This window comes from Struthio camelus, chromosome 7, assembly GCF_040807025.1.
Source record: "Struthio camelus isolate bStrCam1 chromosome 7, bStrCam1.hap1, whole genome shotgun sequence".
Lineage (NCBI taxonomy): Eukaryota > Metazoa > Chordata > Aves > Struthioniformes > Struthionidae > Struthio > Struthio camelus.
Window position 1 is genome coordinate 35,694,908 of NC_090948.1, and position 24,307 is coordinate 35,719,214.

The window sequence follows — 24,307 nt, forward strand, 5'->3', positions numbered from 1 at the left end:
ATATTGCGCAGTCACTAACATTAACTCTAGCTGGATTTTTTTCAAACAGACCGACAAGTAAAATAACTTTAGCTTCATATTTAAAGTACTGGGAACGTAGAGTTAGCAGGAAGTGGAAAACATTGAAAGATATTCATCCGAATGCACACATATCCTGATTATGTACAATATACCACTGCCGTTTCTTTCAGATGTGTAACACACATGGCACTATTTTCAGATGCACGCAGTGAACACTGATTTCAGCTGCCATACAGCATATATATTAGCGGTACAAATCCACATCAGATATCCAAGATATCCAGGACACCAGTTTGGAACTGGAGTTGCACTTATGTATAAATGGAATGCCCTACACAAGATTTTTTCCACATACATTGGGTAAGCAATCCAGGAAGAAAACACACAATAGTTACACCCAGCTGACAAATGGAGGAAAAAAACAAAGAGCCAAACTAACTGCATCTTTATTTTTGTCAAGTTTTAATATAAACTAAAAGAAGTGAATCCCAGAAAACGAGCAGAAGCTGGCTGAAGCCAAGCTAGACTTTCCTGCCTTCAATCAGGAGAGGGAACATTACTTGCACCTATGTCTGCCCCATTAAGAGATGCGCAAATACAGCAACTCAGTGCATAGCCTTTGACAATAAAGGTGGCTCAGTTAAATGCCCGTTTTCATCTTATGGAGTATTTATGACCTAGAATCACAGTGGACATTTGAGGAACATAGCAACGCTGAGAACTACTCGGGCATTTGCAGCCAACCATCCAGTACCTAACTCTGAAAAGTCAATGGACTTCCACCTCATACAAGACTTCCCAACATGCTTCAGTAAGCTTTAAACCTACAGCAAAAAGTCATAGTGCTCAGGACATGCATCAGGTAGATGGAAGATTTCTGTGACTACTATGCAAGAGAAACCAGACAACTCTGTGGCATGGGAGCAGCCGCAGAAGCAGCAAGCTTCAGGGAAGACCCCTAGCTCACAAGGGGTTCCTGTCAGTCTCTCCAGCTCTGGGCCTTGGAAAACAAAAGAAAAAACCCAGCACACACAGAGCTGTACTGTAGCTAGAGAGTATCTGGGCAGTGAGTTTCAGGCACTTCTTTTTATTCGCCTGTTCGGCGTTTGAGCATTGGAACTCTTTCCATTCAGCTTCACCCTTCATCTCCTCAGTTATCCCTTCCCTCCCCATCACTTCCTTGTTTGCTTTCCTAATTTCTCTCCTAGCTATGTCCATTTCAAAAAAATGACAGAGCCAAGAGCTGTCATTTTATTCCTTTTTAAAATCAAATCTACCTTGTTGATATCTCTACTATTAAGCACAAGTTCTTCTCAACAAGTCCAACCTACCGAACTGGAGCTGAGCAACAACAGAGGCCCCACACCACTGTCAGCCTGTCGGTGACTTGCAAATGCTTAGGGTGTTCCTAAGTCACCCACCCGTGGGCTTCTGCAAGCGTCTGTAATGGGAGACTTCCAGCTCTAATCTGAAGATCATGAACTTGCATAACCAAGTAAGCATTTCTTTACATGGTTTCAACAATCATGTTTATTCCTTGGCTTAAAAGATTTTTGGTTCAACAGTTTTATAAACAGACTTCACAAAATGTGCAATACTTATAAACAAATCTCTTCGTTTCAGTGGTAGTAAGAATCTTTACTTTCATCATAAAGTTCACTTCAGTTATGTAACATAAGGTTGGTTTTGTTCCCCCTCTTCTTCCCCCCCGTCCATTGGCACTTCATTTTAAATTGGAGAAACTTTAAAAAAAGAAAAAAGTTAACCTAAGCATGATATTATAAGCACCTCATCACAGTATTACATTCTAATAAGGCAAATTGTTGCTTTGTAAAGTATGATTGTGCAACTTAGAGACCTATGAAAGGTGACAATAATGTCATCCTTCTCCTATAAGGACCAGGCCTTTACTTTTGTTTCAAAGTCTTGTCCCCCTCCCTCCCCCTAAAAAATATACAGCTGATAATACAGCAGAATACACCCATTAAAGGGTGAAAGGAAACTACAGTAGACAAAGGCTGAAAACACAGTGCAGAGTAGACAAAATAAGACTGTTCTTTAAAAAAAAAAAAAAAGGGAAATGGAACATCAAGCAACAATGGAATTGTTCTAGTGGAAGAGGATTTTTGGACTTCATAAATAAGTGGAAAATTACTAAAATATTTTGTTACATAATATAAAAAAGTATGAAGTGTTTTCCGGTTGTCATCTAAGCACTAGATGCAACTTTGTAGGAGTAAGTGTTTGGAGGCAGCTTTGAGCTCTGATTGGTACAGGCATTCCAGCAGGGTAATGCTGCCAACAGCAAAAGAAATCCACCAAGTAAAACACAAAAGCCACTGAAATAGAATGCAGTGTCATATTCCTGTGTCCAGTCGTAAAACCAACCTGCAGGGTGAAAATAAAAGAGAAGAGCATCAGCAAAGAGTTAAACGTAACACAGCATTGTAAGGTAGAGAAACACCACGAAAATGCAAGGCCAAATCTAAAAGGTACTTTGTAGACTTAGACGTGAAACGTACTTTTCATCAAAAAAAGAAAACAGAACACAATCAGCTTGCCCAGCTCAAGAAAAGCAATCTTTTCTAAGATTTTGATTTCATCTTTCCATTGTTATTAGGACCAATTCAAACTACTTGCATGCAGCTTAATTGTCTGGTCCTGACAAGCTCATTGGAATTTTATAATATCTAACTTGAACTTACCTACAATTGGTGGTCCAAGGCTATTTCCAAGTCCAGCAAAGAACATTAATATCCCGTATGCATGTGTCAGTTTCTCAATTCCTACAGTCTTTGTTGTTACATATGGAAAAATTGACCAGTTTCCAGTCAGAAAACCCAAAATCCCAGAAAGCATTGCTAATGTAAGGTAACTTTTGGCAAATGGAATTGCAAACAAGGCCACTCCAGTCATTATTAAGGTAGATACATATAGGTATAAAGTATTGACCCACTTAAAATCTGCCAGTATTCCTAAAATAAGTTTGCCAACAGCAGTCATGATGCCTATAATGGAAATAAGGGGCATATGATAGTCTTCTTCACTAATGTTCGCGCTTCTTGCTACATCTTCCATAAGCAGTGAAGGAGGAAATCCACCGATGTCAAAGAGCAAGATGGCAACAAAGAGAGCTGAAAATACTTTGTTCTTAAAAAGAACCACGGTATCCTTCCAGTAGTTCAGATAGAGCTGCCACTTCCTTTTGGCCAGTTGCTTGCAGAAGTTTGTCTGTTCTACAACTTTCTTTTTGTAAGTGTCTTTCTCATTTACATTTATTGAGGTCAACACATTCTTATTTAAAATGCTATCCTGTTTGTAATCAGGTATATTGTTTGCACACTTTTCATCAATGTAGCCCTTTTCAAGGATGCTTATATTTTCTTCAACAGTCTTTTCTTTTTCATGGTAAACAAAATATTGATCTGGGACCTTATCTACGCATACTTTCTCTGGTGAAGGGGAATCAGATGACTCCAGTGGTCTCATCAGACTGCCACACGCTAATATATTTAAAGATAGTGCGCCAACTATAAGCAGACAGCCATCCAGTCCGTATAGATCAATAAGCTCTCTTTGCAATGCTGCATATATAAAGAGCCCAACACTTGAGCCTATAAAAGGAAAATAAGATCAGTTTAATCAGAAGAGCTGAGAACTTCACTCACCAATAACAAGCTTTAACATTTCAGCAACTGCAAAACATACTCTCACAGGGATTGTAAGTGATTTCATGCTCCCTTTTCTCCAATGTAATGAACTGGTAAGTTATCGTCACTCTTGATGTTATATTTTCTTTACTGAGTATGTACAAAATAAAAAGCTTTTAAAAAGACCAGAACAATTTATGGTGATTAACACTAGCAGACACTGCAGAAATAAGTAGGACCAATACTATATCTGATTTAAAATGTCAAACTATTAAGCCATCCCTCTGCCATGCACATACTTAGATATATCCCTTCAGGTGCCATTTCAAGTTAGTACAGTTAGAATTTTACATATGAACATCTCCTCCTTTCTCCTCCTCCCTGCCATCTTCCTCCTCTAAGGCAGGAACAGACGAGAGGTTAGCCAAAAGCCCTGCTAGAAACAGCCCATGGCTTAAGGAGCTGATTTAAGGAGGGTGCATTTAAGAAATATGGCTGTTTAAAAGTAAATACTGGAGAGTAAGTAATTACTACAGACAGAGGCATTTTACGCAGTCCTAACGTTCTAAAGAAAAAGCTCGTGGCTAAAGTGAGCATAGGCCCATTGTAATCGTCAGATTTCCACTTATGAATACAGAGCATTGGTTTTTCAAACCAATTTAAAGACAAACTTCAATGCAAAATGATTTGCTGAAGACTGTTCCTAGGTTTTATTAAAACCATCTATATACTTGAGCACTAAATGCAGAGAAAAATAATTTTAAAATTCAGGCTTTTTTTGTCTTCCATGTACTAAAACGGACTACGGCTCGGTAAGATCAGCCCTTAAGGAAGACTACCTGCAATCTCAGTAAAAGTCACTGAAAATGATTCCAAGGAACACTTTGGCAGAAATCCCCCTTTATTCCACTAGGGTGGATCGGGCATTGATATCTTGAAGCACCGACTGTACTGACCAGAACTCTCTTCGCTAATAGCAACTTCAGAAAAGCGATCAGAGAGAGAGAGCACATAACACAGAAAGCCAGGCATGGCACAACATGCTTAAGTTAGCAGTTCCTCTCTGTGTAAAAGACAGCATGCAACCTAAGATTTCAGACTTCAGTCTCCTTTTATATAGGAAATAAAAAAGGCAAGCCCGAAATTCAACTACTACTTGAAAAACACAACTAATATGGGATTATGACAATCCAGGATTCATACCTGTGTGTTTTTGGTCTCTCTCTCACCTCTGACCTTGCCTGAATTAGAAGAGGGAGAATAGGGCTCTGTGGCAGGTTTCCCCCGGTATTACACAGGCCTGCATGCAGCCCACACTACTGATGAACCCGCTTTCATTTTGGTGCATTTCCTTTTCTCGTCTATATGGATAACTCGCACTATACACCTGAAAATGCAGTTACTATTTTATCTGAAGCCTGCTGGCATACGTTCATTGCTACTGATGTTTTGACTTTAGAAGGACTTTGAGAAGTACCTGAGAAAAACATAACCACCTGATTTTTACTGTCAAGGTAATGATAGCTGCATCTGTCACACTTGAAAAGTTAAAGATGATTGAAAATTAAAAACCATACCTGTTGAAATCAGACCAAGCGCAAGGCCTCTGCGTTTGTCAAAATAGTGGCAAGTGATGGTAACTGTTGCGGTATATAAAAGGCCGCATCCAAGCCCTTAAAAAAACAAGTTAGGAATAAAATGTGCAACGCACTCTGGGAAACGAATGCCCCCATTTATTCCCCAGATAAGACAGTGTTGTACCCCAGCCTGCGCTGTCCCACCTTTCTCCCTCTGACTATTCCCAGTCTCAGAATCTGTGCGGAGCTGGCTCGGGTTTGAAGACTTCACTAGCTCAGGCTCTGTGCTATGTGAAAGCAGTTATACAGCTTTCTGTCCAAGGGTTGGCCCTGGAAAACAGTACAGCTGCACCCATATGGCACCGTGCCCGAGTTAACACACACTGCTGGGTCCTTGCCGGCCCGCGAGGTGTCCGGATTCCTGAGTCAGTTAATTGCAGCCTTTAAACCACCCACAGCAGCCAAGTGCAGAACAGAGAGGCAGGTCACCACCTACTTGGAAAACAGCATTTTCATGCTTTTAGCACAGTGTTTTCAGTTCAATCCAGTTAGGAACAACACCTCTCCTTAATGATCTCCAATTTATCAAATTAGAATGAGTACATGACAACATTCCTTAAGATATTTTATTCCTTTAAGATTAGCACTTCATGGCTGCAGAAGACCCGCTTGATTAAATCTCAGTTCATCTCAAAGAACCATCAATGTCAACAGAGGACAAACTGTTTTCAAACACTGACAAACATAAGCATAGCCTTTATCTTTCACTATACTGTAAAAGTCTGCCTGCGCCTCCCCAACAGAAGTTAGATATTCCTTGATAACTCGAGTCTATTACTGTGTCTGTGAAACAGCTTCCTTTTCCAGATTCATAAACCAGGACTCAACATAATACAGATGAAGTCTCTGTATGAAGAGGAGATGCTTCTTACCAACAACGATCCCATATGAAAGATACAGAAAGTATATATTAGGTGCAAAACTACTCATCATGAGGCCTCCAGCCACCATAAAGCCACTGAAGATTGCTACTGGTCGTGCTCCAAAAGATGATACGCATATACTGCAGACAGGACCTAGACAAAAACCATGGAAAATATTACTTGTAAACAGCAGCACCAGGAAGGACTTTTAAAAAAATCTCAGTCTATGGAAATGTTCTTTGCAATATTTTTTGGAAAATACAATTATATTAAAAATAACAATTCAGGATATTCATTTTTACACGATTCTTAAGAACAGTAAGTTATAAAAACATGCAAGATCAGGCTCACAAGAATTTTGCTCAAGCAGGGGCTGACATTGAGAACGCTAAGTTGTACCAGGGATATGAGAGAGAGAGAGAGAGAGAGAGAGAGAGAGAAAATAAAAGATTCTTTAAACAGAGAATAGCATGGATATACTGGATGATAAAACTGTTATTATAAACCTCAGGATTTACTCAAAATTTCTAAAAAGAATCTTTATCTTCAAGTAGCAAAAAGGGTAAACCGTCAGCTAAACTTTAACCAAACAGATGGTTTTTGATAAGCAGACCCCAAAACTGTGCTGCAGAAAAGACATCTGTAGTAATCTTGATATAAGGTGAGATTTATAAAACTGAAATGGAAAATATTAACTTCTGCTCATAATCACAGTCACAATGCCACCTGGTGCTTACACAGAGAAAGTATCTGCTGATACAACAGGTCAGTATTTTACTAAATAAGTAACTGTTTTACTACCCATCTTGATGTTTATAGTAAAACTGCAGAAAATAAAAGGTATTTCCTGAGAATGTCCAGAGTAAGATTTCTGAAATTTGAAACAGATTTCTCCCTCTCCCCACCCCCCAGTATTTCTTAATTGGTTAGTTTTTCAAACAAGAGCAGATTGCTGGCAATGTTCCTACTCCACCTCTACTCAATCAATTCCTCTCTCGCAGAAGTTGTAGAACAATCACTTATTTTCAGTTGTGGGATCTGAAATATGCCTTTTAATCTGAAGCAGTGTGCAAATTCGGCATCCTGTATAAATCAGTAACTAGCAAAACGACTTGGTTTGCAAAGAAAAATCTCTTATCTGAAACATTTCAATTTCAAAAGTTTATAGACCTACATATTAGCCCTGAGATCCTAAACTTGCCATCTATGAGCTTAGAATTTTGATACAAAGACGAATGACATTATTTAAAAAACAAAAAAACCTCACAACATTTGGATTTCACTCACACTGATACAAAGACAATGTTATCTGCGAAAGCAGTAACTTAGGAGTTTGCCATTTGTTATTGGTCCTCCCTGACTTGCACATAACTAAGATTCCCGACCGACGGGAGGTGAGCCCAGAGGGGTGATATAAGGTGAACAACACTTGGAATTGATGAAGGTGCTTGCCCAGGTTTGCAGACAGGAGCAAGCAGCTAGGAATGTAGGCAAGGTTTTCATGCGGTTACCAGCCACGGGACGAGCAATTCTGGCAGGCGGGCAGGAGGACAGATTCATTTGCAGGTGAATCAATCCTCAAATATAAGGCAGGTCAGAACCTTTACCCCACGTAAGAGCCATCTGTTTAGGGAACTTAAAGAGGAGCTTGAATTAGGGCTTTTCCTGGCAAGGAGTAAGAGCTGAAGAAGAAGAAACAAGAAAATTGGCTGGACAAGTCGGGTTTATTTGCAATTTGGAAAACGTAAGAAAGGGAGAGGTAAGCCCTTGCTGCTTCTCAAGAATCAGCACGCTGCGGGGATGAAAGTTGGCCAAAACTGCAGAGTAACTTGCTGAGAACAAAAACTGAAAGTGTTAGATTGTGGTTAATTCTGAGAATTAATTACTAGAGCTGGCAAGTTAAGATGGTATGTTTCTTAAAACCACAGGATTTCAAAAACAAACAAAGGATTGAACCCATATTACATAAAAAATCCTTCTACACTAAAAAAACATTAGGCAGTGATAACAAAATTGAATTAGGGAGAGGAATAAGCTGTATTTCCTTTTCTTTATTTCTTGCTTTATTTCTATTTCTAGTCCCTTCCACCTGCTCTCTACATTTGGGCACATCCTTCTTTCAGGATATCTCCACCCTGCCTGTGGTGGTACCGATAGAGATTACACTGATGACTAGCAGAGGATCTGAAGTAAAGCAGGACCTTCTGGTCCCAAGGCAGAACAAAAAGTGACACAGAGCTGAAGAACTTGTCTTCATACTCTCGACAGCAACGCTCTCCTCTGGAATGCCATCAAAAGCATCTCTGACAGGGTCCAAGAAGATGCTCTTCCAGCTTCTCCTCTTACAAAAAATAATCCCAAAGGAGAACTGAAAGTACAAAGAGATCTTGTTGCTTTGTCTTCAAGGAAAACAATCTGCACAAAACTAAAGAACCTGCCCCAGTAAGCTCAGTATTAATGTGTCATCTCACACAGTAAGAGATCTGGCAGCTCAGCAATGGCCCCATTTGTAAGAAGAAACACAAAATAACTATTAGAATAGCTGTTATAGGTCTCAGGAATGAGGAGGGAAAACAGCTCTGTCTTCCCCTACGCACCAGGCTCTACTTTCACATTCCCTTCATCATACCCTTAGAAAATAAAAGTCACAAAAGAGAACACCGCAATATGCAGCAACTTTGTCCTTTTTCCTGCCTCCTTGTCTTTCCTCTCTATCTCCTAAAGAGCTTGCATTTTTTTCCTAACAGACACAGTACCTTTGATTATTGCCATGGTATTTTTACAGGCATTTACTGTACACAAACATGTTATTCTCTACAAGTAATTCAAGCATAATGGGTTCAGGGCAGTTAAATCTGGTCAAACATCCAACTTTCCCAGAGTGAGGCAGACTTTGCTCTGTGAATTCCTGCCCTGTGGACTTTGTTCAAAATGGACTCTCACTTTCTCAAAGAAAATGGCTCTTCAGGCAGCATAAGGGTTTTTCAGTTGACAGTATTTCAGAAAGATCCTTCCTCTGAGAACACACTTCTCACCGCAGTTTCAACCAAGAATAAAAAAATAAAATCCAAGTGGCCTTCCTCAATAGGAAGCATAGAAAGTGGCTTTTAAGACAGTATTTTCTTCAGTTTGCTAAACAATTCCAAGAGTTAGTACTGGTATTAGCATGATATTTGAAAAGATTTATAAATATTTACTTCTAATACAAAAAATCCCTCGGGCTTGTTTCCTTCCAAACCATATATTTTAAAACTAGAACAAAATCTGTCAGAAAGGATACTAACCCAGTTTATCTGAACGGCAGCTAACTCTAGGAAGAAAATCATGTTTTTCTCAAAGATTTAAAAGTCAGCACAGGGACAACCAGCGTTCTTCTGCACAAGACCATTTAAGGCTCACGAGTGAGACAATACAATTATCAGGCTCTGCAGGGAAGCGGTCAAGAGGGTCCCTAGACCAGACGGAAAGAAGCAACAGAAAGGAGACAGGCTCTCACAGGAGACTTTGATGCAGAGATCAAAGAGGAGAAACTCCTGGGAGGGTTCAGTTGTACATTGGTATTTTCCTTAAGTTTTTTTTTTTTTTTTCAAGAAATAAAAGACTTTACCCTCAGTGAGACCTGGATGTTACAGTCAGTCCCTCATGAGATGTGAAAACAAGCCATCTTCTCCCACATAATAATTTTTTAACTACCATGATCTTCTGACCTCTGTAGACACGTTCCTTGTGAAGACAATGCTTCAGTCTGCAATTTCACTACAAAGTTATTTTTCTTTTATGGATATCAAAAACCAACACTCTCTTGCTCCGTCTTCTCACACGGAGAGAGAACTTTGTGCAAACTAATATTCTCTTCCCCTACTCTCTCATTTCTAGGTTCCTCCTTCTTTCAGCTCATACACATACAAGACCATTTACTAAACAAATGAAACTGGAAAACTGAGTTCTTCTTCTTATCACGTGCATTAATCTGACCCATCCTACCTGTTGGTATCTGTCTGTTGAAATTGCAGAGTCAATGCAATATTCATTGTCTATATGCAAAATCCACTGGACATAACAGAAGAAATTTTTTTGCATATTGAAGGCATTGCTACACCCAGTTAGTAATAAAGAAAATCTCCAAGTCTTTGTACTTTGGGCAAGGTTATTAGATCATAAAAAATCTTTTACAATGGAGAGCAACCCAGTTCTGATCGATTGAAGAGGCTGTTCCTTTCTGACAAAGGTACTTAATGAACCGGGATCCTATTTGGAGGAATCTTTGGGAGAACCCCACCTTCTGTCTGCTCTTCCCCCAAAAACTATGTATAGCTTCCATAGATTGCAGTGGGAGCTATCTATATCCAAGACTTTTGTCCAAAAACCAATGCTGGAAAGGTCTTCTGCAGTTGTAAAAATATCGTCTGAAAACACAAAACTATGCTTTTCAGACATGTAATGCTAAATGTGTCAGATCAGCAAAAACACTTACCATGTTAGTTCATCAAGACATGCCCCTTTCCAGAAAAAATCTTCCCTGTATTCTTTCTCCATTAATAAAGGAGAACAGGAGACACGTTGCTAGTGTCTCCTGCACTGCCAAATACTGTGAAATCAACTCTTACTATAAACAGCTGTGGTGCCAACAGAGACGCCAAGGTCTTCGCCTGTTTTGGTTTTAACAAGTGTAACATGGATCTAACTTAATTTTGAGCTCCAAACGGACATAAAATTAAGAACACTTGGTGTAGGAGAAACACAGGACTTTCAAGAACATAACAAACATTCTTCTCTGGCCTGGTAAAACAATTAGGCTAAACATGTAAACCCTTTTAATTTCCTCCCATATGACAAGCTCTCCATTCTCCTAAATCATCCTGGGAGCCATCTGCCACACATCTATTAGAGCCTGAAGAGCGTTAACCAGAATGATATCAGGTATCATAGAGGAGGTCTCACCACTGCCCTGTACAATGACATTGATGCTTTTCTTTCTGCTTTTTCTTCAGTACACCATAAGGTCATTTCATACTGAGTTACAATTAATTTGATCCTGCATGGCAATGGGCAACCAGACGCCTAGCCCAATCCCTTTTCCAGCTGATGAGCTCTCTAGCTTATGGCAGAACATAAGCCTTAGCAACACTGCCTGCGTTACAAGTGAGAGGACAGAAATGGAGCACAGCCTGCTAGGAAATTCATCTCAATAAACAAGGTGCTGTACTGGGTTTCTATGTCTCAAATCTAAGTTTAGCTCTCACACAAGTCAGAAGTAAACACTGTAGAAAGGACACCAATTTAGCAAATCTAAAAGGACTCACCAGCATCAACCACTCTAAAAAAATGTTTAAGTTACGGAGGGCAGGGGAGAAGATGCACAGAAATTTCTTTCTGAGCCAGTTAGCATACATAAAAGGACATATTCTTGTTTGTGGCGTAATTACAGTACTGATCTAGCAAAGTTACTGGACTTGCCTCCCACTGTTGCAAAAGATATAATGTGATTTTTCAGCTCTGTCAATGAAAAAAGTCTCCCATAGGAAGAATTAAGATTACATACTTTTAAGGAGGGAATTAACTCCCAAGAAAAGTTGTAAGAGATGGAAAATACAAAAAAGATTATAATTCAAATGAGAATTATAACATTTTCTGCTTGCAATCTGGATCACTTGAAAAGTATCGATACTTGAAAATATGTCTTTGGACAACTATGTCAGAGATTGGAAACCAAAACAAAGGAGGTGAAGGGAAGGAACAACAACTAGTAGAAGAGGCAAGTTAGGAACAGTAAGAGGCAGGGGGACTACTAAAAGGCTTTGTGGTACAGCTGCCCTTCTATTACTACCGTTCATGCATTCACTTGCAATATTGCTGTGGAAATCAGCTTGTTTGGGGAGACTGTTAAATTAAGGCACAGATAATACCTTTTCACACATATGAAAGCATGGTAATTTAGAAAAATTCACTTAGACTGACCATCTACTTAACAGAGGCTACAACACACAATAGTCCCACCTGGCCTATAATACTGGAACCTGCAATAGCAGAAATGAGAACAGAAATTGGTTCGCTTTTTCTGTACTCATGACTTTGTGATATGTTATGTCAATGTTTTTGCACTAAAACATACATGCCCTTTAAACTAGTGACTAGGTCTGGAAAAGGCCTGCTTTGAAAACAGCATGAAAAATAAAGTCTGTAAGAGATTGCATGTTTCAGGAAGGTTGAAAACGCACCCCATACAGATTAAGAATACTATTCTATTGAAGCCCTTTGAATTTTTAAATTGCAGGAGAGGAAAGCATTTCCAACAAATAAAAAACTTACATATCATCTCTTTTTATGTGCTTTCTAGTAGTAAGGGCAGCTCTTAAATGAGCTGCTATTAATGAAAATACATTTAGGGAATTACACTCTTTCATATTACTTTTAAGCCAGTTAGAAAGCATTCCTATGAGCTTCTCAGTGACTCTTATACCATGCATGCTTCTTGCACCGTGAAGGGAGAGAAACAGATCTCTCACACTGAGGGCAAAGAAGATATGGTACAGTAGCTCATTTCTTCGCAAGTTAACCGTCCTTGTCCTAGATATGCCTACTCAAGAGCATCAATTCAATTCTTTTAGTCTTTGCTAAGCTCCCTCCATAAGAAGGAACTTCCTCCTCATTTGCAATAGAAAGCTTTTATCATCAAAGAGACAGAAGTTATTCTCTCAAGACAAATGATTTCATATTAGAAAGAAATAGGATTTTTCCCCCATTTCCTACTACGTCCACCCAAATCAACCAGTAATCATTATTATTACTATGTTTATATCAATCCCAGAGTGCAAGTTTTAAACATCTCTATTTAAGGAGGCTTGGGGAGTCTTCCAGAGGTACAGGAGTGTACTAGCAAGCCAAGAAATTCTAACATGTCAACGGCATTCTAGTCTTAGGTAGTGCTTATGATGCCAACAGCGTTCCTCCAACAAGTTTTAAGTACAGTTATTAGGGTCAGATCCCAGCTTGACAGGACAGTAGGGTCTTTCATTTCAGGTACAGCAGAGAACATATGTTTTGCTTTCAGTCAACTCTCTGATAATATCAGTGCAAAAAAAAAAAAATCCTAATTGTAATTTTCTTTGAAGGTACTACAAAAGAGAAATGTTCATTAAGTCAATCGCTTTCTAATTCTAAACTGAAAGAATAAACAAACTCTGATAGAGAGAGTTCCTCCCAGCCCCGATAAAATTGCAAGTGATTTAATTATTCTATACCAAAATGAGTTACAATAGCATCTTCTCTTGGTATTAATCAGTTATAGAAGTTTGTATTCACTATAAAGCACAATACAGATCATTACTAAAGCAGCTAGGCAGAGGGAATTGAAATCTGGAGACTGGTATGGTGTTGACATACCGGACTGAAGTTCTTGTCAGAGGAGTGATCAACAAACAGCTGTGAGCCAGAGACTTCTGGTCTCCAGAGGGAAGGTTTTTTTCACTCCTTCTCTTGCATACCCCTTCTGCCTAGCTATTCTTCAGTAACTATCTTGTTCAGCCTTTTTCTCCACTTCCTTCTATCACTCAAACTCATTTAGGTCTTAATCCTTTTACGCACATGCATTAATGCCCTTAAAGCAGGAAAAGAGTATGTGCTGAGCATGATGAATGAGCAACCTGCAAGCCTGTGCCCATTTCCACACTGGGACTGAAGACAGCTTTCCTGTGGTTAGCGATCCACTGCCTTTGCCCATTTCTGTCCTGTCTAGTGATATAAATCCCTAACAGGAGCGTAGCACGAGTATTTCCCCAGCTATATAGTCACAGAAAGCAACGGGTCTTACTCAGTTTTGCATCACCATTTGAATGTCAACTCTCTTTCAAGGAGAGATCTCCTCAGAATCTAGAACTGGATTTTGTCCATTAAGTTACTTAATTGCTTTTGCCCATAGCAATTTTTCTGCGGACAGACAATTAAACTCTTTGCCAGATTCAGTATAAAGGTAATAGTTTCTATGGTGAATCTTTCAACAGCAGAAGCTAGTGGTATTACCCTGTACAATACCCATGCTCAAGGTTAAAACAACAACAAAGATGGACCTATGGACTTCCAAAGTGGTGTTTTGTTTCTCCAAAAGCCTGCTGTTCTTCTTCAAGAGACAACTTCTTACCGAAGAAAAGCTCCCAGTAAAGTTGTTTTACTTGATGCCACTGTTATACACAACTTTCCAGGCTTCAAAGGGAGGCTTTTTTGTTAAACAAACAGTGAAAACTGCCCCTAACTGGCAGTTTTATTTCTGGAGCTTAAAAAGGAGTAACTGGTTTATCAATTGACCCTTCCTTTTTCCTTTTGAAACGCTTGTGACACTTTAGGCTAACAGTTGCTTTGATTTTAAAGATACTAATGCAAAAGTTAGTCCCAAAGCCTCAGGAAAAAAAAAAAACCCAACAGCAACAAAGTTAAGATTCAATTTTTCAGAGGTAGTTTGGTGTTTCTAGTTCATTCAAATAGAATAATTTCAGATTTTCTGAGGGTAATATTTTTATTGCTCTTTTACCATCGTATTTTTGTATTATATAGTAGAACTACTAATGTAATTGCTCTTAAGTCATCTTAACCTAAGACAAAAATGCAGCATCCTCATTCACTTCCCTCATCTGCAGCTGTCTTCAGTATAATTCCAAAAGCACGCTCAGATCAAAGCATCTAATACAAAGGAAACATTGCATGTTAAGATATATACTGCATCTACACTTACTGGCAAGCAATCCGATTCCATTTGCTAGTGATCCAACCCAAGCAGTCTTGCCTTTCCCTTCTCCAAAAGCATCCAGCCATTCTAAATACAAGACTCCCACCGCCAGCGGTGATCCATAACACAGGAACTGAGTAAAGAAGGAAACAACAACGATCACCCAGCCCCAGCCACCATCTGGTGGTTTCCGAAATACCATCTTGCAAGATGAATGTAGATGTACACGCAGGTCCTGTGCAAACAGAAGAAGAAACAAATAGAACAGAGCATTAGAAATACTATTGACCTAGGTTTGCTAATACAAGTGAGCTGTACAGAGAAGTACACGTTCGAACAGAGGCTTATTACCAACGAACCTTCAAGCGATACATGCAACACAGTATACAGCAGTGAAAATAATATTACCATTCCATACTTCTATGTCTTCTGTGTAACACAAGAACAGCACACGAGGCATTAGTAAGTCATACATACCTCAGTATTCTGTTACAGAAAGGGAGAACTTTTCATTCTCCAAGCGTTAAATAGGCTTTGCAAAGATCTCAGGTATTAACATCCATCATAGGTCAACAAGAAAACCATGTGGCCACCAGCTGTTAAGTGCCCTGGCTATACTGAGTGAATTGTATGGGCTCAAAGGATGAGAACAGGCACAAGTATAAAATGACCACAAAAAATAATTCAAATTAAAAAAATAAAAAAATCACAAATCTAAAAATATTAACTTAAGGTCAAGAAAACAATCTGTACTTAGTTCTAACCTTATCTCCCAGCAGAGTACCTTACAAGGTTTAACAAGGTATCTGCCATCAGATAGTGCACTCTGGGAGGGGCAGGCCAAAAGAAGGAAGATGATTCACATTATGGAAGTAGTAACCACTCAGCACTCTTCTCTGTGAACATGATGAAGCGCAGAGGAGTGATACCTCCAAAAATGACTTTGTATGTATTAGTAAGTCAGCCGAGTTCTAAAACTGTATACACCTGTAACTTGTATGCCAAGCCATGATGGTATTACGCACACATACATGCACGCACATACACACCTCCTATAAGCTTTCTCAGTGTCTGCCCTCTGCAGTTTGCACACATCACCCACAGCTCAGATGCACGCCTTTTCCCTAAACATCATCAGACTTTTGCCCTGTCCCCAAAATACCATCTACTCCTTTGCATGGCAAGATCTGTCATCTGCACAGATGGCTTTTACTAACTGACTGTCCTGACACCTTCTCAAGACTAGTTTGTGAACGTAGGGAGTGGGACTTACAACATTTAGCTAATAATTTAGAAGCTTTCTGTTCAAACTGCTTTGGAGATAGGCTTTTTCCAGTCATACATGAGCTGCCTTCCCTCTCTATGCCTTCCCTCTCTATGGTGAGCAATCTGTCCAGTTGATGATCATAAAACCCAGGCTCTGTTCCTGGCTCTGCCACTAATCAGACACGTGATTCTCAACAATTTTATTTCCTTTACCCTGTAATCTTACAGAGAGGCAGATAAGATTTCACCCTGTTTTCTTGATGATATGGTCTCAAGGATTATATTCACACACTATAGCTTAGGAGACCCCAAGAGGCAAAGCAGAAAAAGAAACAAGTCTCACTCTCTGACTTAGAAACCAGAGGAGATAAGAGTTCTTGAGCTTTTCATTGGAAAGGAAAAAAATGACCGTTTTACAAAGGTTTGAAGTGTAAATGAGTAGACAATACAGAACTTTCATTCAAGTTCCCTGTCCTCTTAGCACAGGCGTTTTTTTAAAGAACTTGCATCAAATACTTACAAAAAGCTTCTATACAAAGTTTTTAGGAACAGTTGCTACAGAGACATGAAAAAATTCAGTTCTAGTTCATAGCTGCACCTAAATGTTACTTAGATACTTACAGAAGACGGCTTAGAATCCTTCAGCTCCCTACAAGCGAAGCTTCACGTGGCAATCCTATCTGCAGAAAAAGAACAGTAACATATATTTTTAGCAAAAGTACTGCTGCAACGGTAAAAACAACTGTGAAAAACTGGTTTCTTCACATTAACTTACTTCTTTTTAATATCCATTCAGAGGAACTTCAGAAGCAATCAAGTTATCTCAGTGGAGAAATACTGACCCTCCCTCAATTCATAAACAGGTGACAGCAGCCTTGGGCCCCCAAAAAAACAAAAACATTGCCTACAAACACAAAAATCAACTTTGACCATTCTAGCTCCTTTTAGGAATAATGATTTACAAGGTTTTAACATGCTGACAGACCTTAAAAACACAGTATTTTCAGTTATAAATGTTATCATGTTACACATGTTCCAGTTACAAATGCAAGTTCCGATTTACCTCCTCAAAAGTCAGAGGAAATGTTTACATTTCCCTTGATTAGATTAGCTGCAAGGGTGACAGCAGGCACAGAGAGAAATCATGCCATGCCTTAAAGTAGCAAAGTATTAAAAAGCTGCTTACAGGTACTTCCCTCCAATAATAATCCTTAAAATTATACAAAAGAGGATCCCCTCCTTTCTACAAAAAAAATCTAAATTATATACACACAGTCATCATACATATGCACCTCTCCTTGCATTCAATAAGCATCACTTGGCTTGTTTTGACCCTGACTGTAGTAAAAATAGTGAAAATGTGTAACAGCTTCAATAAGGGGACACTTCTACCAAGACAAAAAAACAAAGAATTCAGAAAAACAGTAAAATAATAGAAATAGATGGGGAATAATCCAAACTCATTTTGTTTAAAAGGTAATCTGTAAAAAATAAACACATTTTAGCTGTTATATTGATCTCCATTATACTGAAGCTCTAACATTTGGCACAGAGACAACTTATTTAATTCAGTTCTGCAATTCCAAACATTTAAGGAGAGAAAGAGAGGGCAGGGTAGGGCAGGAGAGGAAAAAATTGTGTAGTCTTAGGTCACATAGTCTTTTCTAATAGAAAGACTTTTAAAAAAAAAATCTGAATCAGTTCCTCATCTGCTGCAAGTCTGAGTAGCTTCACTGACTTTAACAGAGCTCTGCCAACTTATGCCAGCAAAAGCTCTGACCTTCCACATCCTGAAGTCTCCTGTTTTGCACTGCAGAAATCTTCTGCGTTTTTCAGTTAAAGTAACAGATTTTTTGATAGCAGAAATATCTCTATTTTCTAACATGTTGAGCGATTTGTAATCTTTAATCGCCAAGCACAAACTGCAATTCACCATTGTTTTCATTGCAGAAATCATCCTCAAAGTGAAAAACAGATCTGTGAAGTCCCAGGGTTGACAGTAGGAACAAAATCTTCGCTACTCCCATCACTGCCTGTATGGAGATCTAATCTGTGCATCTCCTTGGTAAGAGTCCAAGTTTCTTGTACTATTTTCTATCTCTGTTCAGGAAGAAGGACACAGACTGTACAGAAGATGCACCTGATCATCAAAAATAAAGAACTAGCCCACACAGAAAGAGAGAGTTGTACAATTTGGTTTTTTTTCTGGGGACCAACAAGGAAAATTTTAAGAAGCATAGTCCTGGAAAGAGATGGACAATCATGGATTTAAGATTTAGGTGAGAACCATTTCACAAATATTACTGTTGACACAAACCTAGGATGCCATGTTGGACTTCCAGGAAACCTACTCACTTCAGAAAAACAGAAGTGGAGAAATAAAGCACAAGGAAATAAATATCAGCTGGAAGTTTAGTCAGACAAAGCTTTTCAGTGAGGTGTACTCACTGTGAATAAGAATCAGAGGAAAAGGGCTGTTTGATTAAAGTCTTAACAACAAAAGGTCCCACAAAAAATAAAGCTAGGTCTTGGACTAAAAAACAAACTGAACAGTAACAGCTTTAACGTGGAAAGATAGCAATACTAGCTGTAACGATTTTCTTATATACAACCAGTGTTATCGCAATGCCCAGCTCTTTTTCTATGCTTGTTAAAACTTGGCCTAAAAGATGACAGGCGAGCACCAAAAAATTGAGCTAAAGAACATGAATATGACAGAAATATTAGCCCTCAGCACAGAAACTTGTATTAATCTGTGGCAAAGGGAATCTTGAGAAAGACAGTAGCGAAAAGACTGTTTTCAGTTTGTTATGTGTGCAACTAGAGCCTTGCTAAGTGTGCTATTTTCTGTGAACAGCACATGGCTGCAAAGAAAGCTGTTGTCAGCAGAATCAGCGTGTGATTAACACTCAGCTATTCCAGTTTTGCAAGGCACTGGTACAAACTAAGACAGTACCAGCCCAAACTGTAACATCCCTCATTTTAAATTGGATTAGATTTCATTTAAATTTCTAGTAGTTTTTCAGTCAACATTCTTCTAATTATAATCTCAAGTTAGTGCTATGCTTAACTCGCAAGTAACACTTAAAGTGATAGAACAACAGCAATGCATTATGCTTATTTTTAATGTAATCACAAGAATATCTGAATGCCTTCACACATACTGACATGATGGTATAAGTCTATGCATTCTGTTAAACACACTGAAAAAGATGCATCTGCATTTTCATTACAGCAGACTTCAGCTAACTGTCTAACTATAGTAGCTCCCCATGTTTAAACACTTGTCTTTAAGCTCTTTTACACTGAACATATACTTTTTCCTCTCAGTTCTCAGCATTCAGCTCTACGCGTTTCTTATCCTCGTGTACGTTCCCTTTTGTACGTAAGAGGCTCATCAACATAAATATTTCCTTCAATTTCTACCTAATGAAAGAAGAGGTGTGAAGTTAAAACACCAGAATAAAACTAACTGACAACACAGCAATGATTTTCACTGTGCAAAGTCAGTCCCGGTACAGCAGCATCAGCACAGCACACAGAGGAGCTGACCCTGTACAGACCAGTCCGCTCCGCAGAACCAGTCCTACCTGTTCGCAGAGCCTCGCTGCCCCAGCGGGGACGGAAACCCCTCACAAGCACAGCCGACTGTCAGGTACTAGCACACATCTATGCGGACAGATATAAGCCTGCGTTCATGGAGAGAACGAGCAGGCTGCACCGGACAGAAGAAAACCTCTCCGCAAAGAGCAAAGGGCAGCCTTACGCAGACGAACCTGCAGGCGCTCCCTTGGCGTCCACTCCCTTCGGTGCCTGCTGCCTCCCAGCCCGCTCCTTGGCCAGGTCCCTGCCAGGACGGATGCGCTCTTATACCCGTAGGACCCGCTCATGCGTTACGCCCTCCGCCCTTAGACCCGTTTCGATGACGGACGCTCACCCGCGCAGCAGCAGGGAACCTGGAAATGATTAATGGGCCCTGCCCGGCCCGCGCGCTCCTCTTGCAGGGGCCTGCCGCGACACGCGCGGGGATGCCCTGGTGCCATGACACGCGCGGGGACGCCCTGGTGCCATGCCAGGGTAATTGCATCCCCTCGGGGCGCCAACGTGAGGCCACTACAGACATCGGCGGTGGGCAGATGTCGGCGGCGGGTGGACATCATTGGCGGGCGCCCACCAACACGGTGCCCACCATGCACGTTGGTGGCGGGCGCCCGTCGGCGTCGGGAGACCGCCGACACAGTGCCCACCACGGACGTCGGGCGGACGTGGGCGGCTGGTGCTCACTGACACAATGCCCACCACAGACGCCGACGGCTGGCACTCGCCGACACGGTGCCCACCACGGATGCCGACGGCTGGTGGACGTCAGCAGCAGGAGCCCGCTGACGCAGTGCCCACCACGGACGTCGGCGGCGGGCACCCGTCGGCAGTGGGAGCCCGCCGACGCGGTGCCCGCCACGGACGTCGGCGGGCACCGGCGGGCACTCGCCAGGCACGCGGACGCGTGGCGGCGACGGCTGACGCCTGCCCGCGGCGGGCACCATCCCGTGCCCACAAGGGGCACGGAGGGGCGCCCGCGGCGGGCACCACCGCGCGCCCGCACGGGGCGCCAACGGACGCCCATAACGGTCGCCAACGGACGCCGCCAGAGCCGCCACGCGCGAGGCTGCTCCGGCTCCCGCCCCAGAGCGGGGCGCGGCGGCGATTTCCCCGGAGCCGCCTGAACGCCCGCGGCCCGGCCAGGGCCAGGCACGGCGGCGGCGGGCGGCGGCGGCGGGGCTGAGGAGGGGGAGGCCCCGCGGCGGGGCCCGGCCGCCCCCCGCCCCGCTGCCCCCGCGACGGTGGGGTCCCCCCGCGGCGGCGGCGGCGGCGAGCGGCGGTTACCTGCGAGGAGCCGGAGCCGGAGCCGGCCCCGGGGCAGCCCCGCATCCCGGACCGGAGCGGGGCGGGGCCGGGCCGGGCCGGTCTGGCCGCGGCGCGGCCGGTGCCGGTACGAACCGGTTGTGGCGGCGGCGGCGGCGGCGGAGGCGGAGCCGGGCGGGGGGCGGGGCGCGGCGGGCAGAGGGGGCGGTAGGTGCGAGCGCGGGTCCGCGGTGGGGGGGTCCGTGGTGGGCGGCGGGCGCCGTTCGGGGTGGCTCATAGCCAAAACAGCCAGGAAACTGCCCGGGGGGGCAAGAGGAGAACAGGGTCGGTGGTCTAGAAAACAGGTGCAGGGAGGAAAAGTGAAGAAAAGGGGTTTAACCCAGGGAGAAGACTGAGGGGAGAGGTAACATCGTTGTCCAAACACGCCAAAAAGGCCGGAGGGCGGACAGCCTCCCCTCCTGCCCTCGGCCGCGCTAGCAAGGCCCACCGAAACGCTGCTACAGCAGCGCCCCAGAAGGCTGGAAAAAATAACATTTTCGAAACTGCAACCATCCAGATGTGCCATTACCTATATTTCAGTACAGAAGTTATAAATAGGATAAAAACGGATTTGCCTTTTTTTCCATACAGTTGTATATGAAGTCCAGTTCTCGTTACAGTGCTTGGCAGAAGCGTTTTGCTTTTTTCACTTCTGCGGAGGCTTGGGAACAAATGTCACAGCTGTAACTAAGCACAGGGCGTTTCACCCTAGTGAGGCCGGTTATGAGCGCCAGAAGACACCTATATTCTTCTTCACCCTTTCTCAAAGCAGCGCATTAGACTGCTGCTTACATGAAGCGAGGAGTAAATAATGGTTTGCCTACGCAGGAAAAATTCAGAAGAGCTAAGGCATATCAGTTCAAGCACATACTGCAATACGCTGGATCTTTCTGTGGAAGAAGTCAGACACAAACCAGATTTAGATCCCAGGTGGCGTTGCACCTGGATGAGCATCCTCGGTTGAGAATTAAAACGTGCCTTAAATGAGTGTATAACGGTCCTCGCTTCTAATTGTTTTGCTTTAACTTCTCTGGATGCCCTCCTATTGAGGAGCCATCCACTTTTAATCTAACTCCACTTTGCATACAAACATGACAGTTAAGTGTATGTCATAGCTTTGAGGGGGCAAGTATGCTGGCAAAAGGTAGATCTGTAAAACAAGCCCCAGAAAACAACAAGAGGAAAGAGGAAAACTGAAGACAAGGAGAGACTTGTCGCCTCTCTCCTTTGCCCTTGGTTTCATAACGAGAAGTGCAGCTCCCTCCAATTCTAGGTTTCTGCTCACTCAGCCTACAGTATTTTGGCAACTGCCAAATATTTGGCTCAGTTCTCAAATCACTGATTAATCTTCTCGTTTCTCCACTTCAGAAACACTCCCTGTCAGACCTTGAGAGGCAAGTGAATGACAACGGGGCCATAGCTGCATCTTTCAAAACCATGCTTTCGTCCCCAGCGCCGCCAGAAGACTTTGTAAGCCCTTACTCTAGAACAGGAAATGAAGGAAAACACCAAATAACATCCATAAATCCCTCCCTCCTCCAGACTGTGCAGTTTAAGAAACCAAAGGATAAAGGTACTCACATAGCACGGCCACGGATGAGAACACCACCTAAGTAAACAGTTACCTTATTTTTGGTGTGGCGCAGTTGCAGGATGCGTAATTCTAGGTCACTTGCAGCTATATCAGTGTACGGATGATCTAGAAACGTTCCCTGCGAGACAGATGGTGGAGCAGCACAAGCTCACGAGAGCACAGAGGGGACGTGTACATCTAGCCATCCTGGAAGGGGTCCTTTTATGGCAGCGAATGCAGCTGGTGTGCTGAACACCCCAGAACTACCTGAGAAGGAATGATCACTGTGGTTAAACATCAGTATTTACAGAAAGCACGTCATCTGCAATGCAGAAAAATCTCAAAATATAAAACAATTCTAAATATTTGATCACCTCCTGTCTCGTAACCTGTGGTCCAGATTGGGATGCATCCCTTTGCAAATTTGTACCTTCTTTATACAATCTGCGCAGGAAGAGAGACTCTGGAATGAAAGGTCCAAGCTAGGATGTTCAAAGTTCATTGTCGTCTTAGATGTTTTGTTAACTTTCTTGTGGAAAATGTTCATTAATGATTGGGGGAAAAATGTGAGGAAAGCAACTGATAGTTTGGCTAGAGTTTAGTTTAAGCAGATGTATTCGGTATTTGTGCACTTGCAGAGTCTAAAGGACAGAGTCAGCAGTCTTCAACAGCCTTAAAAAGCAATATTTCAGTTATAATTTAACCCTTCCTGTGAAACAGAGAAAAAGTGGGACTTGTCAAGTGCTGTTTGACCGCATTAACCAGGGCCATTATATCTTCTCTCAGATTTGTGTAAAAGGGAATAAACCAGCTTAAGCTGCAAGAATTCAGATCTCCCTCGGAGCTGCCAACACCACACTGCAGCTCCCCCACAGGTCATCATGGCTCAGTCAACAGGAGACTTAGCTGATGGTGTTTGGAGAACAACAGAGATACCAGCAGGACAACCTCTCTCTGCCCCACTCTGTCTGACTGTTGCTCCAATGCAAAACGCAGCATCTACAAACTACAGCACCCCAAAGAGGCTCCATGACATAGATGAGACCTCAACTAGATGTGCAGGTGAATTGTGTCACCAGTTAACCACCATCCGGCAAACTTAATCTCAAAATACAAAATGTTGATCTGAACACTGTTTTATAAATCAGTTTCCTGTATGTCTTCAAAAATATAAGTATGTGCAAAGTAAAGGTCATGTGCAAACCTTTAGCAAAACTTACAACAAAACGTAGTAGCCATTCAGTTTGAAAAATACAATTTATAATAGCTTTTGTTTCTCTTATATTACTGCAAGAGCTTTTTGTTCTTATACTATCCATACAGGTAATTAGTACATATAAAGATTAGAGTTAAAAGCTATCTAAAAAAATAAATAATAAAAAAAAAATCTTGCTGCTCATTTTAACATTCTTGCTAAGCAATGCAATCAACTAATGTAGTCACAAGGATTGTCTCTTAAATATTCGAAAAGTAAACTTACGTGGTAGAAGACTTTTTGTTAACAAACTAGGGAACTATCATGTTTTTAATAAGGGAATCTTATGAATCTGCAGCATATATTGTCTTTCTCTAAACTGTTGAAGGAGCTATTTGGGTTCATTAAATAATGATGTTTTATGTATTAGGACATTAAAGGAAAAAATCATAATAACTTAAGGCTATTTTACAAATCAAAT

The 24,307-nt window shown here is 41.6% G+C and overlaps 1 protein-coding gene across 18 annotated transcripts in view; it reads right to left on the reverse strand.

Moving 5' to 3' along the window:
• Positions 1 to 1,533: 1,533 nt before the first annotated feature.
• Positions 1,534 to 24,307, reverse strand: part of SLC16A9 (solute carrier family 16 member 9) — a 30,083-nt gene continuing 7,309 nt past the window's right edge. For 4 of the 18 annotated variants that reach the window (XM_009670341.2, XM_068950744.1, XM_068950745.1 and 1 more), the window contains 8 exons: positions 23,006 to 23,075; positions 22,684 to 22,898; positions 16,778 to 16,836; positions 14,897 to 15,125; positions 6,181 to 6,324; positions 5,249 to 5,344; positions 2,727 to 3,635; positions 1,534 to 2,409 (listed from right to left, as the gene is read on the reverse strand). In XM_009670341.2, coding sequence (XP_009668636.1) covers positions 2,231 to 2,409; positions 2,727 to 3,635; positions 5,249 to 5,344; positions 6,181 to 6,324; positions 14,897 to 15,092 — 1,524 coding nt within the window. In that variant the 5' untranslated portion in view covers positions 15,093 to 15,125; positions 16,778 to 16,836; positions 22,684 to 22,898; positions 23,006 to 23,075 and the 3' untranslated portion in view covers positions 1,534 to 2,230. Of the gene's footprint in view, positions 2,410 to 2,726; positions 3,636 to 5,248; positions 5,345 to 6,180; positions 6,325 to 14,896; positions 15,126 to 16,777; positions 16,837 to 16,931; positions 17,061 to 19,746; positions 20,004 to 21,040; positions 21,180 to 22,683; positions 22,899 to 23,005; positions 23,095 to 24,307 lie in introns of those variants that run through there. The other 14 variants (XM_009670342.2, XM_068950751.1, XM_068950752.1 and 11 more) reach the window with 11 other exon arrangements.